Genomic DNA, 19,511 nt, shown 5'->3' on the forward strand with positions numbered 1-19,511 from the left:
TAGAGGAAGGTCCAGATTGACAGTATGGTGAAGCAAAATCCATTATCTACACAACTGATAAAGTAAGTATGCAAAAGCTCGGGAGGTTAAAGGATAGCCCAAGCTCCCTTCCTACTCAGTCTCTGCCACTTAGACCCTTAAGAACCAGACTGATACTCTCAACTTATTTCATATGCGTCACTAAACAGCTAGGATGTAACAACACCTTTTACTCAAGGGAAATTACATGGAAACTTTGTGAAAAATCATAACGCAAAATATAAACAGCTGTAAAACTTAAAATATCGATTTTCCCGACAGCACGTAACTGTTCAGTAAAGCACGCATTTTGTTCGTAAGTTGCAGATGTACAAAGAACTGAAAATAAGCTTCACTTGTATTTCTCAGGAAGTCTTTGCCCCACATATTTTTTTTTAAACTGGCTCTCCTGGTCTGTGTAATATCCTTTGCTTCTCAGCCTTTCAGGCTTGCTACATTATTCAGCTGGTAGACAGTGAATTATGAGATTATGAATAATGTGATGTTTGGTATTTATAACATGAAGACTGCACTTAAAATTTTTTTTGGAAGAGATGCAAAAGCAGTTTGCTTCTCCAAAAAACCTAAAAGCACATGCTGGATCAGACATGGAAGGACAGAGGATGACATCTACCAGTGAAGAGCACTTGGAAGTTCTGCAATGGGTGGAGAGAAGTTGGGAAGGGCAGCAATTAGAAATGTTTTGGAAGAAGAAAACATTTTTTTGGATGAAAGTTAGTTTTTACTTTGCCAATCACAATTTAAGTTAGATTTAAATTTATTTTTCTTCACTCAGTTTCTGATCTCAACCAGTCATCAAGAATGATTGATGGCGTTTCAGGATTTGGGCCTTTGCCAATTGCAAGTAAAAGGGAGTTATTTATTTTTCTCTGGTGCCGTAGTGCAGCTATTAACTGTACCCTGCCCTTTTTTGTTTACAGCCTGCCATTGAAGCCACAACTTTATAATGCTGTGCTATAAGCTCTTGTCTGGAGCTGACAGTGTAAGTGGTCTAACAGAAGTCTCGCACAACGAACATCATTGCACAGAAACCATGCAAACATTACTTCTGTAATTATCCCTGCCACTGCTCCACACGGGGTTGTCCCTCCATTCAAATGTGCCATATTTGAGCCATGTGCACTATTGCTTTCCTTGTGGTAGAGCTACATTTATTTAATCCTTTTAAAAACAAACAAACAAGAAAATGACTTTGACCTTTGCCTGGGCACAAGCGTTCTGATTTGAAATCTGTATTGCATTGCTAACGCTCCCACCCCCCCCAGTCCAGCTGAACTAGGTCAGATTTATGTGCAATTAGGAAAAAAGGAAACGAAAGCAATTTAGTTTTCGTGTTTCCTAATATCAAAACATCTTACACTGGCATTAAGCTTTAAACTGAAACACACAGTGTAATAAGAGAAAGAAGGTAACCAGAAAAGGAGTAGCCTGCTAAAAATTGCATTAACCAAATAATATAGACTTTCTCACTTGCTTTTTTTTCTGGTTTAAACTATTCAAAAATGTGTGTTTGAATGTCCCCAGTTTGGCTGTACATATGCCATGGGGAGGCTTTTTTGTATGAACTCTTCAACCTGAGAGTTTTAGCAGAAAAGCTTCTTTACAAGGCTTAATTAAAAGCAGGTTTAAGACAGGGCCCTCACTCATTCTGGTTTTTATTTTGGCCTTCTCTCTGTGTCAAAAGCCAAGTCCCAAAAGAGAAATGAAGTTCATTATTGAGTCAGGAGAATATTTTCTCCTTCATTCTAAGCCCAACTAAACATGTTTCAGGTTTGAGTTTCACTTTAGGTGCCTCCAAATGAGAATTTATTTTATATGCACCTAAGGGTGAAATGTAAGGAGATGCTAATCACAGTTTTTATTTATTATGCAGGGTAGAGCTAACGTGTGAAAAACAGACTGCAATCTCTTTTGCATGCAACTGATTTGATATGGAGAACCTAATATTCTAAGCAGATGGTACTCAGAATTGGTGTATTTCCCTATTTGCATTCATGCTAAATGCAACATCACTGTGATGAAATGTGGTAAGCAGTCATGCAGTCACATTATAAAATGCATTGAGCAATGTACCAAACCAGAATAGGACTGACAGAGTTGTAGGGAAACATCCAACTTCTTCCAAGGAGTTCTAATTAGAATGAGATTTTTGATAATGAATACTATGCGAGCAGTTTTTAAAGCATACTCAGAAGCAAGATTGTATTTTAGCACAAATAAATAGAAGAAAGAGAGTTCTATTCATTCATAAGCATAAAGGTCTTTTCCCCCCACCTCGCCTAGTCTAACGAGAGTAGCCATAAAAACATGTACGTGCAGCACAATGTGCTGTGATTTCAATAGAGCAAAGACACACGGTCATTTTGGTGCAAGAAGCCAGGACCAATAATCAAGACATCAGTCACTCTGGCCAACAGGAAATGTATTATGTTATCTTTGGTGGTTTTGTAACTGGACAGTAGGCACAGACTAGTGCATCCTGTTTGCAACTAAGACCAGAAGTAAGAGCGTGATATTTGTCATAAGCATTTTAAAGAACAAAAATGTGAGGATGTTTTTCAAAAGGCCCTTGAATGTTCACCAGATGTGAAGCACATGTGGCCCTTGAACGGGAGAGAATAATGTGACAATAAAGTTTAATCAATACAACATGTGCCACTAATCACACCAAGATGACATGCAAATGCTTGAAAAACAAAGATATGCAAATTATTTTTAGCTTTTCATGACAGAAAAACAGGTCACCTGGGAATCCATGGGTTTGCTGTTTTCACTGTTGTTGAAGAGCCCCTCTGCAAGAAACATTACACCCTCTGTGGGACAGCAATCCAGCTTTTGTATTTTTATATATGAAATTCAGTTCACTACTTACTAAAACTATTAAGGAGCTAAAAGATTGTAAAGGTATCCTCTGCCTGTACATACCTTATAAATATAAAATTCCCATGAACTGTACATGCAGGAAAAGGACAAGGTAAATAGTGTCCAGCAAGAGCATGTTACCATATCTTGAAGCATGTCCCCTCTTTGACTTACAGAATGGAAACAGCATGACAAAGGGCACACTGCTCCATGTTCATCTTTACTTCTCCAAGTACACCTATCAGATACTAGATAAAGTTTCCAGTACTGATCACTTCTAACAGACCTTGCTCAGGCTATGTATAAAACACATACACAGCGATACGCTAGAAAACAATTTCACAGGGGTAACCATTCATTTGCAGTTCCAAATACATTTGAAAATAGAACTGATAACCTAACACAAGCTGAACTCCTACAGGGAAGTTTCATCAGCGTAACTACAAAAATTGGATGAAATCAGAATCTGAAGCAAAATATTGAGGTACGTGAGCACAATTTTGCTCATACACCTCTCAGCTGCTTGTCCTCCAAACCACACAGCGGCTTCCTAATGTGCACATTTCTTGCCACAGATGCATTCAGAGCCCTACCAATTAAATGTTGGCATCATGCGCCTACAGTATCTCCAACCTCTTCCCTGCAGCATACAAGCAGATAGAACTACAACCATATGCATGCAGTGCAATGCACGCAATGCCTGCCTTGAAGCAGCCGCAGTTTATTCTCGCATCTGCCATTCCTGCCTGTTAGAAGCAGTAAAAAGATGTAATCTTTCTTCTAGTAGCCAGTGGAGAAGCGTCGTCTATTTTTCCAGTGTCTCTGGCAAAATCCAACCTCTCACCAAGACAAGTTTGGAGCAACAGTAGGTAAGAAGATACAGAGAAGGTGCTACCTGACTTGTTCCAGAGCTCTTTAGAACTACTGTGGAATTAAGGGTGCCTGAGTGTAGTGTAATTAAAAAAAAAAAAAAAAAAAAGAAATAACCTGAGTAGAAAATCCATCTACAGACTGGGGAAAAACATACAGAGATGAGAGAGAGAATTAATTAATAAATGTGAGAAGGCTTAAAGAGCTTTTATTACTTTGAATTACATTCACAATCATGAGATTTGCAGCCAGTCAAGACTATTGTTCTTAAAAATAGCAAACTTTAATTACTGTTCCAAGGTACCAAAAAATGTAATTTAAAAAATATTTTTAAAAAATATTATTATCATGCAAGTAGACAAATAAGAAGAATTAATAATTTTTAAAACATAGATCCAAAGCAAAGAGAAACAATACAAATCATGACAGTGAGAGTACGACCACTGTAATACCACAGCCATTTCTAAAGTGCCTGTGAGTAAACCAGCAGGTTGAAAACCCACACCAGCCTCCTGTGGGGAACATTTATTTTAATCATGCTCTGTTCCTAGTGAAAAGTAAAAAAAAAACAAAAACAAAAACAAACTCTGAGCAGAGACATTTAATAGCTACATCATTTGATATCCTCACCTAATACACTGTCCCAAATTTAACTGCATTATCTTTGTTCCTCTGTGGTAGAAGAATATTGCCTCTTAAAGCAATATTCAGAGAATAATAGAGATATTAAAAAAAAAAAAAAAAAAAATTGTTCTTTTATCAGAAAACAGTGCTTCTGCCGCATTAACAATGGCAGTGCTACTGAGTGAGGGTAAGTCAGGTAGAACCTTGGAGTATGTCTGGATGTGTTTCTGAATACGGCTTAGCAGCTATTGCACTTGCTGTAGGCTTGGGTGTAGATATGTAAGAAATACCAGAAGAAAAACTGATGGACAGAATTAAGTCATATTTGGTATCTCATCTCCATCACGTTACCTTCTCCTCTTCTTTCATATCCCTGAATTTCAAAATTCAAAATTTTGAATTCCTTCCTCCCACAGGCAGAGACCCAGACTGCTATTTACTACCTATCATTACCTACATTTTGTTCTTCAGACAAGTACAAAACCTACACTCACCAGACAGCTCTGCTCTGCTGTCTGGACTAAGCTATTTATTTATTGCAATTTCAACCATGTTTTAAACTGTTCAGAAATTATGAAATACTTCCCATCAACAGTCTAAGTTAAATTTCTATACCGAATCATCTTTGTGAATGTACAGCAGTATTTCTGTATTCCAAACAGAGCGTGAGGATGTAAATACAGTTAATGGTATTTGTGCCTTCCTAGACACAGCTGCACAAATGGGCTGTTGGACTTCATTAGAATGGTCTTTGTTTCTGCAGGCAACACGACTACTTCACATTACCAGAATACTTGCAAAATGACTCATTTTAAAAGTGCACAAAAGCAAACGCTATGGGATAGAGGAAACACACCCAATGAGATGCATTTATTTTCTCCTGTGCCTACTGCATTTTTTTTTTTTTTATGAACAAAGCACTACGATGTGAAAAAGTAACCACAGAAAAAGCAATGCCAAAGGAGGTTCAGATCAGGTAAGTCCAGGTCAGTTCTAGAAAGAGAGCAAATAGTTCCTGCTTTTTGGGGGCAATGGTGGCAAAGGAGAAGGAAGCAGTCTTGTTACATCAGCATGTATTGCATAATACTGCTCTGTACCAAACTAGGAATGCCATGACTAGGTGGCAGCTTTCAACATAAATCCACTTTTGCCAGGCCTTTTGAATGCTGACTTTATTGCCTTTGTACCTGAAGACAGAGCCACAGGATGTCTGAGCACAGTTGTGCCTTCATATTTGTGAGCAAGCACAGATGATACAGGCAGGGTAAGAGTTGTGATTTGAAAGCAAAGTCATAACAACACGCTTGCTCAGGCATGCCAAGCCTCACCAAATTTTATTATTTTTTTTCCTGTATGAGAAATCTCTTAGCATATTCTATGGGACACAAAACAAACAAAGAAGTAAAGCTTACACCTGCAGATCAGAACTGTGCTGAAAGCACTACTTGCTTTCCAGACTGGAGCTGACTTGCACTCAGACAGCCCAGACTGTGGGAAAAGCAGCCTAGTGCACGTGTACAACATGTCCAGAAATGTCTGTGATCCAAGGAAGTGTGTATGCCAGTGGAAGAGGAAATATGCAACTCATTAATGTGGAAACACAGTGGGAATGTGACATGGCAGCCATGCTGTTAATCTTGGCTATCGCCCACTGTAAAGCTTTCACTAATTTTTAGTTGTGTTGTTTCTCCACTTTCTCCCTGACAGTCCATAGGAAATGATCAAGTATATGCTCCAAAAAATAAGGAAAACTAGGCTAACACACTAACATAATCACACTCAAACCCACAGAGATGCAGTGCTGGCATTATCAAGCTAGTTTGCAGGTAAGAGATTTGACAGATTGTGTTATCGCCTTTGAGATAATGACCACACTGATAAGCAGAGCCTATGAGTAAAGGTAAACACAGGATGCTTATGCACTGAGGATTTTAGCTGGACTGTAAAAGAAAGGCAATGCTTATTTCCTTGAGGACAAAAATATAGTCAGGGAGAGCAGACAAAATTCAAAAAGTAAATGCAGTTCTGCTCTGAACCGATAGTACAGGCCAAATCCAGTTAAGATTCCTAGCTAAGAAGACAACATACGATCTTCAAAAAACCCACTTTTCTGATCTATAACAAGCTGAGAGAAAAATGCATATAACAGGTCTTTTTATCCAAAAACATGGGTGTCATAGAGAACAAAATGGCAGAGCAAGGACTTACAGCAAGTACACTACAAAAACTTCGCCTTCTGGAGCACAACCGAAAAACAGTAAAGAGTGATTCTTTCAACATGTTGCTAATCTGCCTCCCTGCAACTCCTCCAGGTATACTGACAGAGACTGAGGGTATCCACTTTTTGTCCTGATTAATGTCACTATTTACTGCAAACAAGCAGTTAATAGTATATTTTCAGAAGAAATATCACAGGAGAGAAAGAATAGCAAGTAACAGGAGGAGGTGTGGCTGTCTCCACTGTCAAACGTTTGCACCAAGCTGAGCATCATCTGCATTTCTAGAGCACGGCCTACAGGAACCAATGGTTGTATACTTCCAACATTCATCTCAGAAGAAAACTAGCAAGAAAAAAAAACCTGAACTGTTTAAATTCCTAACAAAATTCTGTGTATGTGTGCATGGGCATGGAAGGGGTAGTAGTTTCTGTTTCTTTCTGTTGTTGTTTCCCCATGAGGCAGCTCCTTTGTACACAGAACATTAATTTAGCAGTTCCCTTTTATGTTTAGCCTCACCTCCCAAATACACTTTTCAAATTTTACTGATGTGCACATTTGTTCAGTTATGAAAGCCATTTTTTAATTAAAAGCTCATTTCAGAGACTTTGCGTGCCTCTTATCTGGATACAAAATAGCCACTCTTTAAGAAGATGAGGAAAGGAGGTTTTGTTTTTTTTAAATGAGAGCCACAATTGCAAGACTTTGCAATTTTTCAGACCAAACACAAACACATTTATTTGACAAGAATAAAAAAGGATATTCTTAGCTCTCATGTGATATGGTAACCCCACTCAAGATATTTTAACCCCCTGTCAGCCAAGATTTGAAAAACTTAGAACAGTTTTCATCCAGTAGATTAATAAATGATGTCAGTAGAAGTAACTTTTGTTCACTCTAGAAGAATTTATTTAATGCTAAAATAATCTTAACACAACTCCTACCTGTAGTTTAGTTTGTTTCCACGTAGTCTGACAAGAACATTCTACTTACAGAACATTAGGAATATATTATACAAACTATGTGGTGCTATATGTAATTATATATAATTATGTATTTATAAATATAACTATTAGAATACATAAAGATATCTTTCTGAGCAAAATTAGATGGAATGTCTTAATTCTGGTATGCCAAGCCTGGGAAATGGTCCATAATTGACCTTCCTGTGAACTTGGAACCAGTAAGCTTCTCTACTATGGAACGTCAAGTACAATGCACAAACCCAGATACACTCCAAACTGCTCATCATTTCCACAAACTCAGACCAGTGATTTACCCATGTTGCTATAGCACTGAGGTGCCTCCAGCAGCTTAGGACTCAGCCTTACAGAAATGTATAGAAAGCCCAAACAACTTAATCATTTTAAAAAACTTCTTATGGTGTCATGAACACTAAAGGCATTGAACAAGCAAAAGAAATGAACCAAGACACGAGGCAGGAGCACTATTTCAGGGCCAGTATACAATAGTCATTAAGCAAGATCAGAAACTTGAAGTAAATTCCAGGTAGAACAATTGCTTTGAAAGTTAAAGATATGTTTAGATACTGCCTATATACAAGTTCAGATATTCTGAAAATGACTCCCAGTTTAAATGGAGTAAACTTAACAAACCATAAGAACTTACTGTAAATAATTTGGATACTTAAGCAGGTATTTGCTTCAGACTATTTTCTCTTCAGAAGTCATCAACAAATTATACTTGATCCTCTAGGTGTGTAAGATAGAACTTGGTATCAGCGTCCAAACTGCAAACTCAACATAAAAAGTACCAAATTCCAGAGGATGACCTTTGCTATCAACATGGTGCTATGCAAGACTCCCACCAAGGCAATTCATTCCATATGTAACTTTATGTTAAGAAGTGACTGATCTAACTTAAAGGTGTTTTTTTTTTTCCCCGTCTAAATAATATCTCTAATTACAGACCATTAATGTCATAGATCTTCTTGTCAAATGCTGTTAAATATCTTTTCTAAAAGGATTTATTGACCAACATTATAGGCCACCAGAAAGACAATTTATTGAACTGACTTGAGCTACGTAATTATAAATTACTTGTCAACTAAAGCAATATAAATAATAATAACAAGGAATGCCACTGATCTTAATCTATTCAACGCAAAAATGAAGCTCCCACTACAGCTGAGCAATGAATTATTTTTTTCAGAGCAAGAGCAACATATCCAAAAGCTTTTCTATTTCCTCTCTGCTCTGTATCAAGCTGCTTGCTTCAACAGCCCTGAAGCCTATACTTCGGCTTTTGTGTAAACTGGTTTAAAGTTAATAAACCACCCTCTAGAACAGTCAGAGGTCTTAAACTTGCAATGAGTTCTGGATAGAGAAAATCTGCAAGATGATGCCTTATAGCTTCCAAACCTCTTGGCAGTGTCCTGTGCAGGCATGCATATATGAATAATACTTATCATATTGTGAAATATCTAAAAGTGCAAGTAAATAATAAAGTCATCCTTGATTAAATAATGTATCGTGCCTACCCTGCATTTGTAAAAGATAGTAAAAAAAATCATGGCACAAGATAGAATGGTTATCAACACTCACGCTATTACATCTTGCTACTGAAAAACTAATGGTAATTTGACATACTCAGCTGTATTGCATTTTTTTTTCCACTTCTCTGAGTTTGCACTCTAATATTCATAGGAGAAGAAATGATGTCATTTTATTAACCTCATAACCACTTGCAGCCAACAGAAAAATAAAAACATTGGAATGACCATCTGGCACGAAGTTTCTGTTTCTCTTAAAAACAAATCTGTATTTTCTGTTTCTCATCTCATTACAGACACATAAAAGTCTTCTGACAAATTTTACAATATCAAAAAGAGCAAATAGAACAATAATAAATCTAATTGTATTTGAAAATTAAAACATGAAAATACCATGTCCACAGATCTCCAGGAGCTATCCACGTAAGTATGTATACACAGCTTCCACTATTATAGTATTTGACCTACTTACATTATTACTAGATGCCAATAAAAACTCCAGATACCTTTTGCTAAAATTTTAAGGCGTCCCCTTCCTTGTAATATCATGCCTTTGAAGAAAAAAAAAAAAAAAAAAAAAAGAAGCTGCAATTTTTTTTAAACAGTTAGCAATTCTTCTAAAAACAATCAAGTTAAATGTAGAATAGATATTCTACACATTCTGTATTGAATTCATAAATAAGAATGAATTTCATATAGAAATACGTGGCTGCTCATCTTGGAATCATTGCTTGCAAATTGACATCCCAGCACTGCATCTGTTTTTCTAAACAGTCAGTGTTCTATACTTCCAGTCTGTGTTGAGCCAGGTAGGCTGAACACAAACTCAAATCGAAGAGAAATAGGACATTACGAGAGGAATGGTTGCAGACATCTTCAGGCCAAGTGAGTAACTGTTGTCAAAAACACATCATTTCCAAACTCCCTGCTGACATTTCTGGTGCCACAGCTGGAGGTGCATGACCTGAAAGGACTGAAAAGCCTACAGAGGACTCGGCCCTAATTCAAAAGGCTTTAAGTCTGAGAAGTTAAACGATCACAAAAGGTGAAAGTCAAGAGGATTTTAGCTGGACACAAATCATAAAGTTACCTAGAGCCAGCCAAAGCAACGTAGTCCCCAGTTTATACTCTAGTTTTTCACCTATGGAATGAAACTGAACTGTTTTGGAGGATTTTGCTTTCTCAGTGCTGAAGCTGTCTAATTCCCCAGTAAACTCTGAAATGCCAGTCAGCAGGTATAAAATCTGCCACACCAAGCCTCAAGAAGCAACAATGCCCTCCCTATCAATATCATGAAAGACATGTTCCTTACTTTGAACAGTGGATTTATTTTAATACAATAGTTCCGGTACATTTGCATTATCCATTACAGAAAGAAATCATTAAATAGGCATTTACACTAGAACTCTCCACTATGGGATCCAAACAACACTCACAAGAACTGGCAGTTTAGATCTACTCAGTTTAATAGAAAGGTTTATATTTAAAATGCACAGCAGGCAGTTGCTTGAGAAGACATAAAAGATCCTTAGCTGCCATGCAGTATCAGCTGACAAAACTATAAGCAGAATTTGTTGCCACAGAGAAATGATGGTACTAAGAGGAAATTTTTCATTGTGACAGAACATCTTGGCTCTTGGCAACCTACAAAAATTTGTAATCAAATTAAATTCTCCCCATCTCACTGCAGAGTACAGTAGTAGAATTTCAAACTGCTTAGTGAACTGTATTTTCCCCCCAAAGTACTCCACTAAAGTGTCACTTTAGAAACAATCTGATAAACCTGCCAGCACTGAATAATTCCCAACCTTGGGAACTGAATGGATGGGGCTATTCATGAAGTAGAATCCTTGTCAGTACGAGAAGCATTATGCTCTTAAAACTTGACAGCAAGTTCATTCCAGAAGGATGCAGCCAGTCGTAAGAAGCAGTATTCCACCTGGGGAACTTCAGAGCAAGACCCTTTACAGAACAACTGCACTTCCCAAGGGCACATCTTTTACACTGTTTGATGCTGCTGGGTACTTTTATACTCAATGTGGAGTTGGAAATTCCTGCTTAGTGCATCTATAAGCAGTACATACTGCAAATAACAAACAAGAAGAACATTTTTACTCTACAATCCCACATTTTGTTTAAGTTCCAAAAAGAAATCTTCTTGTGCTTTTGTATTTCATGGGTTTCTACTGCTTAATAAACCTCCACAAACGTCCCAGTTTTGAGGAAAACAGGAGGAGATATTGCTGAAGATAGTTGAAAAGTGTGAAATGACTCTTTCTTACTTTCACTGTATTACCTCTCTAAACTTTAAATCCTCACTTGAAGGAAAACAAGGCAGTGACATGGGAAGTACTGGGAGGAAGCATGGCACAGCTTTTGTATTCTATTTCCCACCAATCAGCCTCACAGATGACTGGAATTAGAAAAAAAAAGGAAAGAAAACCTCAAGAGAAGGAAAACACTGTGAGGCAGGATACCTTCTTGGTAAAAAGAGCATACTGTTTTAATTCACAGAACATTTAAAACTTCTGGTAGCAAAAGCTCCATCATGTGCAGAGGTAGAGCAGCAGAAAACTAATGATTGATAAGATGGAACATCCTGATGCATTTCTGCTAACCCAGCACAGAAATCACTTTCCCTTGTGATCAAGGCTATAATCCCATTTTAATCCGACTTCACTCTCAGACCACTCATCCATTTAATTTAAGGAGAAAACAAATCCGTATCAAGTAAGCAGATGCACTGACTTTCAGTGGATCTCTAGTCAAAACCAAACTTCCTTACTGGAGACGTATAATAATCATAGGACTAAAATTGTAGTTATAGATTTAAATTATGATAAAATACTGGAAGCAGGCTGCTTTCTGCCTCTACCAGGTCATTTATAGAACTGAGTACCTGCAACATTCACTGAAAGCAAGATGTTCAGATGAGAAGGAAAATGGAAGAGGTTATTCAACGCATTAATGATTAAAGCATTAATGTCAGCAGTGTGCTTTTCCTGAAAAGCACAATGTAGATTAAGCAGAGGATCAGGAGGGCAATCAGAGCAGTTCAGTAATGAGAGAAATTCCAAAAAACATGTAGATCTATTTTTCTAGGGAATCTGAGAATACTAACACTGGCTGTTTATTATGGGTTATCTCCTCCGGCATCAGCTCAAGTCTGGCATGCATCCATAAGGGAAAAATCTAGAATCTCTACATTGCCCAGAGTCTAATAATATTTTTCCCAGTAGATCTTTCATGCCTTCTACACAGTTCCAATAGAAGATAGCAACAGTACTTCTCTCATGTTGAAACAATTCCTTCATACTGAGGATTCTTTTAAGGTTTATTTTTTTTATGTCTGAGATATAACAATTCCACTAAAGAATTTCTCAGCAGTCCTGTTGGAATACACTGCCATGGCACCAAATGTAGCGCAGAGTGCTATGTGCTAACCATTCACAACACAATGCTACAGCTTGCTTTTTTAAATAAAAATTTCTCTGTGATCTTCTGGGTCTCTTAGTTTTCTGCTCTTCCTACAAAAGCCAGTCAACAGATCAGAGATAGGCCACATGCTTAAAAAACAGATCATGCATCTCAGGCTTCATCTTCAAAACAGACCCAGTAAAAGAATACATGCTGTACAGATTGCGTGATTCAAAGTAACTGCTGTTTGAACTACTGAAAATGAGTATGTCTTAAGCAGCAATTATGTTTGCTCAGACAGTTTGCTTTGGCTAACATATTTTACCTTAATATGATGTACGGAAGGCAGGGGCTATAATCCAAAGCTTTGTATGATTTTGAGAGTGCTTGTTACACATTTCTTTTCTGAAATATATAGTTTGGTTGTTTCTTACCTCTGTTCTTCCATTCCCTGATGATTTCAGGCATGTTTTTAGGTTTTTTTTTATTATTATTTTTTATTTTATTTTACAGGCAGTTGTCTGTTGTGAAAATAACGCTGAGCTTGAAGCTTTATTTTGATTCTAACACTGGACTGGCTTTAAGGTGGAACTTATCCAGCTTCTGAGAAGAGCTACATGACACGATTCATGGCAAGAGAGGGAAAGGGACTATGGGCTTTTAAATGCCATGCTCTACCATCCAGAAAAAAAAAAAAAAAAAAAAAAATCAAAGAACGGCTGCTATGATTTCTTAACTATACAATGTTGCATATATTACTCAAAATATTTCAGTCTTAGCAAAGGAGAACAGCTGGGGTTTGTTGGTTTTTTTTTTTTTGTTGGTTTTACAAAATATTTTTGTTATTAAGGTAGGCAGGAGCTATTAAAAGTTTTGCATCTTTTGACTCCCTCCCCACTAAATGCCACAAACGTTCTTCAACCAGAAGGCTATAAAGCCCAGGCTTGGACTTCCAAATGAACAAGGGATTGCACCCTTCTGACAGAGATCATGCAGAAGGTTGAGTAATTGGTTTGTTTTAAATATCAAGAAAAAGGAATAGTAAATTTATACCAAACAAATATTTTTGTTGAAGTCATAGAATCACCAAATCATAGAATCACCAAGGCTGGAAAAGACCTAAAAGATCACCCAGTCCAACCGTTCACCTATTCCCAATAGCTCCCACTAAACCATGTCCCTCAACACAACATCCAGCCTTTCCTTGAACACCCCCAGGCTCGGTGACTCCACCACCTCCCTGGGCAGTCCATTCCAGTGCCTGACCACCCTTTCTGAAAAGTAATACTTCCTAATGTCCAGCCTGAATCTCCCCTGCCGTAGCTTGAAACTATTCCCTCTGGTCCTATCACTAATGAAACTATACATTTATACATATACTAGTCCAAACTATGCATTTCACTTAAGGCTGATTCCAACTTCATTAGAATTCACCTCATGAGGAATTATCTTCCGCTAAGATTTCAGGAAATGGTTTCTCTAAAACCAACATAAGTGCAGAAGAAACAGCACAGTGAGGAAAGTGTCGAGCTTCTGATTTCAGCAAAAATTAATGCTTAAGTTCTTGGAAAAAATCCTCCTCTTTCCCCAAACATTCCCAAGGGTTAGTAGTATAGAGTTTGAAATGCCATTAGCTCTTAACTTCCTGAGAGAAATCCAGATGTGATACAAGAGGGTATGTCAACAATACTGTAGCCACCAACAGGATGCCTTAAAAAGGTGACTGTGGGAAAAGCAGAGGGCAGATGTTTTTAAGTGAAAGAATCTTCACTTTCTCCTGCATGGAATTTTCTACTACATTTTCATCCCCTTGGTAAATTATACAAGTCTTATAGAGCAACACAGAGTAATAAAGTCTTCTCTGCATTTGACGCAACCCATTACCTCGTGTGACTTCAGTGTGACACTAATAGTAATCCTATCTAGTGCTAGAAGCTTTATCATCATATTTCATATACATATAATCACAATCATCCAATTTGGATCATTCATATATTTCACCTTTAGGGTTTACCTTTTCATTTCTAAAATTACTCTTAGACAAAACTAAAAAAGATTAACTATGTATGTTCCCATTCCTTCTCTATTTTAACAACAAAGGACAGCTTCTTAATGATGCATTCTACAAACTCATTAGAAAAAAATACAAGCTACAAAATTCAAAAGGAATTTAAAATACATATATATAAAACATTTTTACTTAAGTAGAAAAAAAAAGAAATTAACATAGTATGTACCTGCAGAAGTAATCTCTCAAAGGCTAGGAAGTTGTCCCATTTGGAAATCTGAGGGTGTTTCAAAGTCTGGACTACAGCCAGCACAAGCTGTAGAAGACCACAGTGATTCTCCAAAGCTTTGAAATTATTTTTGAAAAGTTGTACATAGGAGCTGAGCTGTTCTGGGGTGACTCTACCTGTGGAAAGCAAAACAAGATATAGTATTTAGTAGTGACAAATACTGACAGCACCACATGTGAACCTAGATTTTTTTAAAATTAAAGTTTATCAGTTACAGACAACAAATATCTTTCTATATTACAGACAAGATCCTAGCTTTGTTGCAGTTACTGGGAGATTTAGGAAGCATGTCAGGATGCTTCATACATAAATTATGAATTAAGACACGTGATATGGCAGATATTTAACAATACACCATTCTCTGTTTTCAAACATATAGGGAGACTCATTTAAGCAAGGGCAATGACACTACTTCTAAATGATGGGTAATATTTCTACAATATATCTATTTTTATCAGAAGTCCAAAGAGAATTTGTCCATTTGTCAGTCTTCAAAAAAAAAAATTAAAAAAAAATTAAAATTAAAGCTTAATTTTACCCTCAAAAAGAAACACCACCTGCATCCTTGCACTGGCTTGTGGACCTCTCCTTAACTGAAGACATAAGGGGAGTCATTCTGGCCACACAAACAATACACATATAACATTAAAATATCATACAAATTGCCTGATTTGTATTTTGTATTAGAAGTGACATCATGCCTGCTCCAAGGAAAAAGGGACATTGATTCTAGTCTGCTAACTTAGGCTATGTGAGGAAAGTCTGTGGTGTCTCATCAGGAATGTTATCACAACCAATCATGTGTGCCTTCAATACGAAAGGAAAAATGGTGTTAAAGCACCATCCTAATTGCAAGTCTGGACTGCAGACCAGTCCTGGACTGCTTCCTGGTTTCTTGTAGCCACTGCCAGTAAAGAGTCATCACTGTCAAACAAAGCAGACCTACAGACCAGAGGCAAGCGAGACGGAGCAAGGAGAATCCATTAACTTAGCAGAACAAGCTTTAGTGCCACAAAAGGCCCTAAGCTGAAGTGTTTCATGTCTTACATTAGTCCCATCATTTTATTTGTTATTTTTCCATAAAGGAAAGATCTTGCATGACCAACACTGTGTTTCTTCTCTGCATTTGGTTATATCATCAGTTTATAAAACTTTTCCTCTGCCTCCATCTTTTCTGTATCATACACACTGTGAAAGAAAACTAGTCTACCAGCGCATCAGTGTTGAAAATGCTTTCTCTTAGCTCCAGAGATATCACTGGCAGCCTTTCGAGGAACATTTAGACTGGGTAAAGGTACTAAATAAAACAAAAACACACAGAGTATTTATGTGAATTTTAACGGAGAGCATCAAACCAAAAAGTCAGCAAATTAAGACACAAATCAAGCTGACACCACTCAGTAGGCCTGAAAGCTGACAAAAGGCTTCTACAGTTAGTCTGCATAGGCTAAAACAGCAACCACAGCCATGTGTGTTTTTAGACTAAACATCGGAGCTTTCAGACGTGTTTTATTTCTTGTAAGGCTGTGTCAGGCAGATTTACATGGTGATTTGAGAATGTCAGCCCATGGTGCCTTGCAGCATACCTTTGATAATGACTGCATTATTACCTTTAGCAGTCATGATATATAGTAGCAGATTCAAAAAATCATAGCTTGCTTCAATTGGGAAAACATGAAGTTTCCTCATATAAAACAGGAAAATGCAGCCTTTTGAGTTTGATTTCATCTTTTTTTTTTTCTTCAATAATTTTGTTCTGTATTGTCCCCTCCTGAAAGTGAATCCAGATGCACCACTGGATCAGCACCGTTTTAGAAACAGAATGAAAAACCTTCCCACCCTCAGAGTATCACCAGAAGAAAGTCCAATACAAATGCAAACATAAGTGAAACCCTGACCTTACTAAGTCATCAACAAAACTTAATGGCATTGAGGAGTCCAACATCTCATCTGTAACATTATATTCACAGAAGTACTCAGATCCATGGTTTAAGAGCTTCAGCCAATTTCTGCACAAAAATTTCCCTGGACAGTTACATGCCTGTTGCATATAACTATTCCAGTAAGGAGGAGAAGAAAAGGAATTTAGAAAAGTTATTGGTGGTACTCAAGAAATAATGGGGCCTAAATCCTCATCACCTTCCCTGCTGCGTGCTCACAGGGGGAGATTTCAGCACAAGGCCAACAACAAAGTTTAATCCCAACCCAATCAGTCTCTCATTTATTTTTTAAAGCCCCTCTGCTATTTCAAGTCCTTTTGTCATGCAGCATAGCAGAAAACTCTTATAAATTTAAAAGGAGATGTCAACTACACATTTGTATATCAACTGTTTTGTTTTTCTAAAGAGAATCTGAAGATTCACAGCCAAAAGATAGCAGCTACTGTCAGAATGAATGACAACAGCATTATCTTGCCTTGCACCATACTCTCCTTCATGCTCTGTCATGGTCACACTCTGCTCCACAGTACTACATCTATGCAGAGTTCAAGTCTCTGTGGGCACAGACGCTTCACTCCTGAAGACTACTTTACACTGGCAAGACAGTTGTTCGTTTTTTACCCACTCCTTGTGGGAAGAAAGAGAAGTATGACCTCAACCTCCTCCAGGGATATAGAAGAACTGATAGTCTTCCTTGCACAAACACCAAGAATTCCATACTGTCTAAGAAGTAATCTTTACCATTAGAATAGCATAGGAAATGAAACTGGATGCTACAAGAAGTTGTCTGGAAGTAACAAAAACACAATGGGCGAGGTACCAGGCTCCCTACAGAAGAGCCAGTTCTGTCCAAGAAACACTGAAAATGAGCATGTTGAAGCAGCTTTGTACTTAAGCAATTTGATATACTGTGGATAAAATGATAGTAGCAGCAAGGATAGAATTTAGTTATGACAGTGGGGAAGGAAAGATAAAAGCAACTTAACATGGTAGTGCAAGAGTGTATTACAGAATCAGAGCAGCACAGCAATATGCACAGAACATTCTACAATATTGTTACATTCCTGAAGCAACTGGTGTCCCAATAAAGAAAATGAAATTCCAAAATACAAAGAAAAAACACAGGCAAATTAAAAGTGGTCACTCAAATGCTTGCTAGATGTAAAATATATACATATATATATATATATATATTTTAATATACTCACTGAGATTGTTCTAGATTTACTTATGAAGATATCATTCAGATAATAGTTGTCTATATTTTGGCTTATATGATTTTAACCGAGTTTTAATTTGAGCTCATTTGGTTTAAAAGGGAAATCCCATAAAAGTAAGATCAGGCATTGGGAAACACAGGGAAAAAAAACTGAGCATGTTTAGAATGTATAAAGGAAATCAGATAAACCAAACATTTTACATACACAGTCTTTCTTATTTGGATAATAAAGAAAATAAGGATTTGGATTCCTTTGGTGATACACAATGATCAAGACATGAATCAATAAGTAAATTAATTATTCTGCCCTGGTTTTCATGCCACAGTGCAATACACAGTTGGAAAATGACCAGTGATTATGAGGTATTTTCAACAAAGTTGCCATATTAGAACTGAAAAAATACGCAGGTGAACTGAAGCAAGTTCTAAAACAAACTGCACATAGAACAAATGGCCAATGACAAGACTGGTACTAAATCTACCATATCAGTTGACCTGAAGACAAAAAAAGTCATTTATACTTAAGGAATGATGAAAAATAGCTTCCTTACAGGTTTGAAGGCATGAACATATTTAATGGGAGAAATACTAGAATCTGACTAAAGTAGTAAGAGTTTTTGAGTAGTACGAGTAGCTTGAGTGGAAAGGAAAGACTTAACTTCAGAAGTTAAACAAAAAGTTAACCAGACAAGCCACATACATAGACATGAAGACAACTCCACAGTACGACTTTTTTCCATCTTAAATTAACACTGCAGTCTACGTACTGTAATACAGGCATCACTTCAAGAAAATAATTATTTTTCAAGATAGATTTACCAGTAGGAGTAAATTTTTAAAATTCAGAGTCTCAAAGTGTGGGTTTTTTTTTTAAACATAAAGACTTACTTGGACGAACAAGGTGTCTAAAGAGCAAAGGTCAAAAATACCAATGCACTCTTCCAAACATACAATCCTTATTTTTTCATCTAACACTTAGTTAATTATCTCCATAGGGACAAGAAAACAAGTAAAGAGGAAAGTACATTTTGTGACCAATTGAATAAATAAGCGGATGCTTTTCCAAGACTACAGGAATCGCCAAATACACATAGCTTTAAACTTAGTTCAATCTAATGTGAGAGCACAGAGACTTTCATTGGCTGGAGCACTTTGCTAAGGTCCATTTCTCACTTGACAGAACCGTGATGAATAAGAAAATATCTTGGAATCCTCATATTCACAGACTAGCTGAAAAATTCCAGATAAATTGTTTTCCTCATCCATAATCTTAGGAATACAGATCTATCTCTCCCAGTAGCTTGCCTCTAATCATATCCAATGCCAGATACTTCTGAGGAGAGTAATAAGATCGCAAAATCCATGAAGCAACAGTACTGCCAAGGGAGTTGGATATTTTGCAAGCTAAGTGAGAGCAATTTAGTAGGACAGATGACGCCCCTTAAGTCTCCGTGTTGGTGTAATTTCCAGATGTTATTCTTACTAACTCAACATGTTTTTGTACTTCTTAGGAAG

The 19,511-nt window shown here is 37.1% G+C and overlaps 1 protein-coding gene across 1 annotated transcript in view; it reads right to left on the reverse strand.

The window, feature by feature from the left end:
* Window positions 1-19,511, reverse strand: part of SCFD2 (sec1 family domain containing 2) — a 177,438-nt gene that overhangs the window by 120,298 nt on the left and 37,629 nt on the right. Inside the window, exon 4 of the mRNA XM_042812352.1 lies at window positions 14,778-14,953. Coding sequence (XP_042668286.1) covers window positions 14,778-14,953 — 176 coding nt within the window. The remainder of the gene's footprint in view (window positions 1-14,777; window positions 14,954-19,511) is intronic.

Source organism: Centrocercus urophasianus, unplaced genomic scaffold, assembly GCF_019232065.1.
Source record: "Centrocercus urophasianus isolate 14NV4802_14NV808 unplaced genomic scaffold, USGS_Curo_1.0 seq_13, whole genome shotgun sequence".
Lineage (NCBI taxonomy): Eukaryota > Metazoa > Chordata > Aves > Galliformes > Phasianidae > Centrocercus > Centrocercus urophasianus.